At 36.8% G+C, this 8,762-nt stretch overlaps 1 protein-coding gene across 2 annotated transcripts in view; it reads right to left on the bottom strand.

The window, feature by feature from the left end:
• Positions 1 to 1,090: 1,090 nt before the first annotated feature.
• Positions 1,091 to 8,762, bottom strand: part of RGS7BP (regulator of G protein signaling 7 binding protein) — a 96,848-nt gene continuing 89,176 nt past the window's right edge. For both annotated transcript variants that reach the window (XM_019652438.1, XM_019652439.1), the window contains exon 6: positions 1,091 to 6,371. In XM_019652438.1, coding sequence (XP_019507983.1) covers positions 6,280 to 6,371 — 92 coding nt within the window. In that variant the 3' untranslated portion in view covers positions 1,091 to 6,279. The remainder of the gene's footprint in view (positions 6,372 to 8,762) is intronic.

The raw sequence follows: 8,762 nt of genomic DNA, 5'->3' as shown, positions 1-8,762 counted from the left end.
AACCTCATGCTCATTGCAACCTAGTGAGAAGAGAGGAAGAGCATGGAGATGCATGCCCCTTATTTTAGGGATGTTACCTGGAAATTGCATGATTCCACTCACATTCTATTGGCCAAAATTCAGTTATACAGCTTACAACCAAGGGAGTCTGAGAAATGCAGTCTTTACTTTAGGTGGCCAGTGTCTTGCTGAAATTTAGGGTCTCTGTTACTAAAGGAAAAAAAAGAGAGAGAGAGAGAATGGATATTGGAACTGCTAGCCATAGTTGTGTATTTGGCTGTAGAACATCTGAGATATAGACAGAAGTCTGTGTGTAACTCCCCGTTACACAACTAGCTGGAACTCCACGTTCTCCTTTTGAAAAAACTTTACATCCCTGTCAGAATTTAATTTCTAGGTGTCTCTCTAGACATGTATACAATTCCCTTTTATTAGAAAATAAAATTATTTAACTCAATGTATTTTGTTGTTGTAGCTATCAGAAAACTGAGCTAAATTTTGAGACCTTTTATTGTGAGTCAGTTTCCAAAGCCTGTTTTAACCCTTCCTCCACTGACTTCACTTTCACTTTTCTTTCTCTTACCTTGTTTCCCCCTCCCTCCCTTTTTTCCTTACCTTCTTCATCTCTCTCTCTTTCCTCCTCATCCCTCTTTCTTTCTCTCTCAATCAACGCCCCCCCCCTTACTTTCTCTCTTTCCTATCTTTAAACATTGTGGCGCCCTGATGTTTCCTCTCCATATCTCCGCTGCCGCTGCCCACAGTGACAAGGAATAAATTAAGGGTGNAGGGAAGGGGAATTAGGGAGGGTGAGGGCAAGTGGTGAGTCACACTGTCTCTTTCACTTTTTCATTCTTTTTTAAACTTTTATTATTAGTTTTTATTACACAAGTAATACATATTCATTGTAGAAAAATTAGAAAACACAGAAAAGCAAAAAGAAATAATAATCATCCATAATCCCACTACCCATAAATAACTACTATTAACATTTAACGTATGTCCTTCTAGCTTTCTTATGCATATATATATATACATACAGAGTTATATTTATATATAATTTTCTTTTTTACAAATATTGTCATACTATACATACTGTTTTATAACATGTGTTTTTTATTTAATATATATTGTGAACATTGCTGTTTATTCCCTGAAAAATTCTACAGGTACTACATGCTCATTGTGGAAAATTCAGAAATTACAGATATGCAAAAAGAAATTATAATTGTTTCAAATCTCACCTCCCAGAGATAAATGCTGTTAACATGTTAGCAAATATCCTTTCAGACCCTTTAATGCACACATGTCTATGTCTATTTTAAAAATGGGATTACACTATTGATTTCTTCTGTAAATTTCTTTTTTTCAGTTGACAATATAGCTTATTCATTTCCATAAATATGCATATGGTGCTTATTTTTAATTGGTACACAGTATTCCATTGAAAGGTTATACCATATTTAACCAACCCTAGACTTATTTACATTTTTCCCATCCCTCCAAATAATGCTGCTATACACATCCTTTCTTGCACATATTTTTTGAATAATGAATGACTGTATCTTAGTTTGTTTTTTTTTGGACTTTTTAAAGGAGAATCTCCCTAACGTGGAATTACTTGGCATACATGTAAAATATATTGCCAAAATATTTTCTAGAAAGATTGACTCAGTTTACACTCTTGTTGATTCTGGAAGAAAATATTCATTTACACACTTCCTTCTGTCTCTGGGAACTTTAATTCTTTGTACCACTTGCCTTTCTGATACATAATAAGGAATATATTGTAATAATTTGCATTTTTGATCACTAGTATGTTGAAACATTATCATATTTATTATTAGTGCATTATTTAAATTTATGGTACATTGCCAGTTTGTGTCCTTGGCTCAGTTTTCTATTTGAAAGTTTGATTCTTTTTGAGTCATAAAATGTCATTCATGCATTCATTATTCACTCATTTAATAAGTCTGTTTTCAGACTTATTTGCTTTGTGTCTAGCACTGTGTTAGGCGTTGAGGATATAACAGTAAGCAAAGTAGACATGGTTGCTGCCTTCTTGAACTTCCAGTTTAGTGGATATAAGCAATTAAATAAGCAATAACGAAAACAGTTCAGTAAGAAAAGAAAATAATGAAATGGGAATATTTGGCTGGGCAGGGAGTTATAGATCACAGAAACTTCTGCAAGCAGTAGAGTGGAGCTTTTGATATATATTAGAGACCTACAGTCTTTGTTGCATATATTTCAAATTTTGTTTTCTCTTAACTTGGTTTATTCTTTACTGTATTGGAGTTTTGCATTTTCAATTGGTCAAATCCATCCATCTTTTGTGGCTTCTTCCTTTAATCATGCTTAGAAAGGTTTTTTGTTTTCTACACTAAAATTACAGAAATGTTCATTAACATTGCCTGCTCATCCTTTTATGTGTTTATTTATGTGCCTTAACCTTTAAATCTTTACTGCACCTAGAATTGATTTTGATGAAAGTTATGAGGCATAGATCCAATTTTTCCCCCAACAAATGGCGAACCCATTATCTCAATATACCTTACTTAATAATCCAAACTTTCCTCATGGATTTGAAATGTCACCTTTATAACGTACTCAGATCGTCTATGTTTTTTGGGTTTATTTCTGGACTTTACATTTAATTCTCATGATTTATTTTGGACCAGTAGCATCACTGCTGTTTCTTATTCTATCTATAGTTGCTGGAAAGTTGAGCATTTTACATTTGGTGATGTTCTAGAACACAGATGATAAGACATTGCTTGGATCTGTGTGTTGAGTGGGAAGTTAGTTTGGGTGATATCCTTAATCATTTAAGCTCTGAGACTTCCAGAGTCTTAAATTCCATTTGGGATCATTGTTAATCTGGCTTGTTTGTTTGCTATCTAAAGTAAATTGATGCTTTTATACTCTATAGTCATTGTCCCCTCTCACTCTAAAGCTCAGCTTTCAGTAGGTGGCAGTATTGCCAAACAGTAAGTATCCCAATGTTACAAGAAGCACCAAGGAACACAATGACCTGGCAGGATTTTGTAATTTCCCCCAAGAGCTTTCATTAGAGGAGGCATCAGGGCTGTGCTACTTCTAACGTCTTCTTTGTACCCTTGAACAATGGCACAACCAGACGTGTGCAGTGAATCTGTTCCTAGCTGTGTGCACAAATTTAGTGGTCAGATTTTTTAAAGCGACCCTTTGGCCTTGTGGACATTTCTTTACAAACCTTATCCAAAGGTGCTTCTGGGCCCCACCATCAACTGATTTAAAGCCTGGAAATGTGGTTTTAAACAATGTGATTGTGGTGGAATTCAGGTGACTTTTATTTTCTTTATACTTGGTAGTATTTTTCAGATTTCCCACAAAGAACATGTATAGCCTCTGTAATCTGAAAAAAAAAATCAACATGGGGTATTAAAAATATGGCGGTAAAATGGGTGATTGTGTGCCAGGAAAAGTTCACATCCTTTTCTCTTTCAAGCATGTGAGTACATGCAGCAAAATGGGTTCAATGGTCTCTCCTTATCCCTAGAGATTAGCTCAGTGTTATTGCTAATCTAAAAGCAAAGTACCAGCAGAAAGCCGAGACAGAACTCTATCTCATGGAACTACACCTGAGAAAGTCCTTTGGTAGGTGACAGGAGAGGAGTGTCAGCAGGGTTCTATCTAATGGGAGATACTACACTATCTATTGCAACTATGAGCCAGTGTAGGTTATCAGGACTTTGAGCACTAAATTTAATTTTAGGACCTGCTAGTGAAAAAAAGTCTATAAATCTTGGAGTTATGTCTACGGGAACTACAAAACTGATCCAAGTCTGGGAAACAGGCACTATGAATAAAAGATAAAGTGGCTGAATTTATTTACCTTACATATGGAAAGTCTAGTTGGGGAATTAGACAAATTCCCATCTCCATGAAATGCTGCTATAATCCTCCTAAACATGGAGGTGAGACCTGAATGTATTAACAGTCTTCAATTGTACAAAGGACAATTGCACAGAAGGTTAAGTGTCACTTTCACGCTGAGACTAAGGCTAGAGTGAGCACAAATTAACCAAGCAGAAGTGATTTAGGCCAGGCATGTAGAAGAAAGTGCTGAACACCAAGGTTGAACTTATCAGTTAGTAACTTTGCATGGATTAGTAGGAACTAGAATGAAGCTATGGGTTTAACATGGTATAAAAATGGGAGAGGGCAGAGACAGGGGCTGAGAACGCGCCAAATTGGGCTACCTCATAATTTCTAAAACAATGGACCTCAAGTTAATTAACCTCAGAAGATGAAAATGAACCACATTCAGGAAAGGATATTCATCTTTAATCAAATTTATGAAAATCAGGTAAATCTGGGCGTGGTTACCTGCTTTGCTGGGAATATATAACCACGGGAGTCTTTAAATAGCATATTCCCACAACTGTTTTACAAATATCTGATTTTGAAAATTGTGATTTTTCTCATATAATTTTGGAGAGTCCTTCTTTATATGAAGCCAGACAGACCTATAATAATCATGCATCAATTACCAGTTCATTGGAACCCAACTTTGGACTCTAAGAATCAGGCCAACAACCAGCTGGTATGATCTAAATAGAGACCTGAATAGCCTTTTGATATCTCTTCCAACCATTCAATCCTTTCACTTCCAATCAAAAAAGCTATAATGCAATTCTAAGGATAATTTCCACAATATCAGGTGTTAGGTTGAACTATATGAAATTGCCCATTTTTATGTCAAAACAGGCAAATATCAGCAACGTCATCAAATTTAACCTAATGCAATAATTATTCCAGTAATTTGTCTGTACCTGTCTTCCTCTTCACTAAAGCTAAAGGCTTTAATATATTTAGTTTTCAGGTCAAAATAGTGGTGGACATATGAACAGCTGTGCACATAAGTACAGAGAAATGATAGGGTTGGGATTAAAAATGCGTCTTGGATAAACCATTTATAGGCATCTAGCTCGTCATTTTATAGTACTTGACACTGGTGCCTCTTGTCAGACTTGACGATTTCTCAGACTGTGGAAAACAAGAAAAGTCCAAACGCATGATCTCTTAGCCCATGGGTAATTCTGTCTGGGAAATGGGCCAAAGAAGGAACAGGGGGAAATATAACAAAATTTGTACCATGTTACAAGCTTAGTGGAGAAAGATCACAACAAAGCTATGAGCAGAAAAAGAAAGCCTGAAAAACAAAGCACGTGGCTTCCTCCTTTCTAAAATATAGTATTGCTTCATGTGTCCTGCTTTCAAGATTCTAAGCATAAGATAAGACACCAAGTACACATTGGAAAAGTCATATCTGCATAGTCATCTAAAATGAGACAAGCTTAGCTTAACTAAAACGATTTTATTAACAATGTAAAATGTTAAATATTTTAACGATCTGAGCTAATTCCAGCATGCCCTAAAAGAGTTAACACTATGCTGATGTGCAGACATCATGCTTCAGATTTCAATTAGAACAAAATGTGATAATATTCAATGTTACATTGGAGGGTAATTGTATATGTTACTACACCATTTCTAACTGGATTACTTCATTCTCCAAGAAGCTGAAAAAGACACCATTGGATCAAAAGGAAATTCGTTGCCTGTATGCATTGTACGAAGGTTTTAGGCTTATTGTGTATTTACAAAATTTAAATGCTTTCCATATATGGTTTTTGTGCATTATAAATTAAGATGTTTTTCTGTTGAAGCTCTTAGATTCTGACAGAATGGAAGACTAAATGTGAATGAAAGCAGAGAAAGCAATAGTGAGGTGGTATGTTTGATTATAATATTATTTCTAATGATATTGATATATTCGAGTTTTAACAGTTTTTCAGTTTTAAATAGATTTCTATGTTTAAAGACTTCTTCCATATATGATCAATTGTTAACATGAGATAAGCAAGAGCTATAGATATACTATTATACATGAAATAATTTTCTCTGTATAATACATTAAAAAAAACACCTTTAAGTAACCTAAAAATCATAATACTTGTGTCTGTTATGGTATGGTTTGGAGCAGACATGCACAATGTCAAATTTAAAAATCCTTTTAAAAACAGCCTGCTTTTTGAATCTGTGTTTTTTTTTTCCTTGACAGCAGCTACTTTCAAATGTAAAATTATTTAAAAGGGCAGGGGAAGCAGATAAAAATAATAAGGAAACATAGAAAACCTAGTCAAAACCAGTAACAGTGGTTCAGCTGTCTGGAGGTCCTTGGCTTCTGTGATTTTTTTCAGGTCTCCCTAGTGGTGGGTTTCCAGGAGGAATTGTCTAGCTTGAGACGAGACAACATAGCCCAAAGAACCTTCTCTTCCGTCTTCTAACCAAAGGGTAGGAAGTTAGATTTAGAAGGCTGCTGTCATCTGTGATGGGACAAAATACATATGAGTGAAGTACAGACAAAACCTTCTTTTTATGAATTGACTTTAAATATCCACCATCCTTTGAGTCCAGGTTTCTTAATGTCATCATTATTGATATTTTGGCCCAGATAATTCTTTATTTTGGGGGACTATCCTGAACATTGTAGGAAGTTTAGCAGCATCCCTGGCCTCTACTCACTAGACGCCAGTAGCACTCCCCCCACCAGTTGTGACAACTAAAAATGTCCCCAGGTATGGCCAAATAATCCCCGTGGGAGGTGCAAACAGCCCACAGTGGAGAGGCACTGCTTAGAATTAAATTTTAACTGCTTAGAGGCTACCTTTCAGTGGGGAAAAGTATACCTTCTCAGAAAGAGCCTGTGCTTTGGAGTAAGGTTGGCTTCTTTTCCAAACTTGCCTCTATTTACTTGCACTGTGACTTTGAACATATAATTTAAGCTTACTAACCTTCAGTTTTCCCATCTGTAAAATAGGTTTTAGTAATAGGTGAGGATTAAATGAAATAATCTATGAGAGACATTTAGCTTGGGGACATACCTTGGTGTCTAGCAGAGAGGAAGCACTCAGTAAATGCAGCTATTATCAACTATTTCCCTTGATGTAGGACCCTTGCCTTGCCTCCATTTGCCTACATCATGCCTCAGGAAGATGTTTCGACTACTCCTTGTTGAGTCTTTCCCTAGCACTTTCTAGAGATTTCTATAACAAGGGTATTCCAAGACGATTGCCAGCTGTGGAATTCCAACGTTTTGGTTTGAAATTTTTAGCATGATGACAAGGAGAGGAAGAAATAAGCCAGTAAACCAAATCGGGTGTGATGAGCTGGGGTTTTAGGAAATAGCGCAGTCCAAAGAGAAGAGGAGTAGAAAGACTGTGTTGGAGTAGATCTGGCTAGTGTGGGTCCCAGAGGGCCACAAGGAAATAACTTGGAATCTGCCAACAGGGGCAGCGCTAGGCCATGGTTGGACTGGAGCTAGGGGCACCCATATGGCTGGTTGGTGTTGGCAACTGTTAGGGACCCAAGCTCTGCCAGGACTAGTTGCACTGCCCTTCAAGAACAGAGCTAAAGGGCACCCTCCTTTCCACAGCCTAACCTTGAGCAGATGGGACCTTGGGAAAGAGCCCAGAATCAGGAGTTAGATGAGGACATGGATAAAGTGAAGAACATGGCCCACCTCAATAAAACTGGTTTGTAGATGAGGGTAGGTTTTTGTTGATTGCTGAGCCTAGGCACTCAGGAAACTGTCAAGGACAAAAATGAGGCCTCACTTTCTAGTCCTCTTACATAAATTGTGTCATCCAAGTGCCCAAGCTTTTCCTCCCCTTCCCCAAAGGTACTCAAGTGTCATACTTTAAAATAAATTAGCATCACCCACCAAGGTGACAGTATTCCTCGGAATGGTATACTATGTTGTACATTTAGATGGAACTGGAGTAGCAAGTTGGAGCCAGGGATGAAAACAGGTGCCCCAGCTGGACACATCAAATTCATCAAACACAGTCCACTCTCCCAGTCCCCACAGGTTAAAACCCTCTCTTAACATTCATATTCTGCTAACATGGGGGGGAGGGAAGACTCTCTTTGTCCTTTTCATAGTGAAATATAATTCACTATAATCTGGATGCCAACATTTTGAGAGCTAAAAATAGGACATCTCTCTTTTAAACTTGCCCCAAATAGTTAAGACATTGAAAGCAATGTCAGATATTATATATGAGCCTGATTTCTCAGGATAATCTCTCAGAGATGAATCATGATATATTTGGAACAGAAAGGTAACCTACTTTCTCACCATTTTAGGACTCTTACTTCTTTAGCTACCAAATGAGTGATGAACTTAACCTAATTGGATATGGCAAAGATATAGGAGACTCTGAAGGGTAAAGAATTTTACCTTTCAGAATCTCTGCATACTGACTACACTTCCTGAAACTCAAGTTCATCTGGAATTCAATGCTTCCTTGGAACAGGATCATCAAAACTATGAAGATATTTATAGGGGCGAAACAAAAATCTTTGCATTTCCAGTTTTTTAAAACTTAGAAGATCTATTTCCTGAATTCCCAAATATCCTTCCCTTTCTCCAAACATTTAAGAGATTTTGGGAGTGACCTAACTGGTATTTATATATTATAAAATGCAATTCTGATGTGTATGGTTTCCACTACATGAGGAAATGTCCACTACAAAGCTGTATTTACAAAGAAAGTGTGCATGTGTGTGCTGTGGTATGTGTCTGCTGTGGTGGTACATTTGCTCCCGTTTTCTCTTTTTTATGTATTAAAAGCACACAGGTATTATAAACAGATATTATGAGATTTGTATCAAGACTGACCCTTGTATCTGTGCATTCATTACAGTGAATCAGA

This window comes from Hipposideros armiger, unplaced genomic scaffold (assembly GCF_001890085.2).
Source record: "Hipposideros armiger isolate ML-2016 unplaced genomic scaffold, ASM189008v1 scaffold_179, whole genome shotgun sequence".
Classification (NCBI taxonomy): domain Eukaryota; kingdom Metazoa; phylum Chordata; class Mammalia; order Chiroptera; family Hipposideridae; genus Hipposideros; species Hipposideros armiger.
Note: the sequence above shows the minus strand (reverse complement) of the source record. Positions and strands in the feature narration are given on the sequence as shown.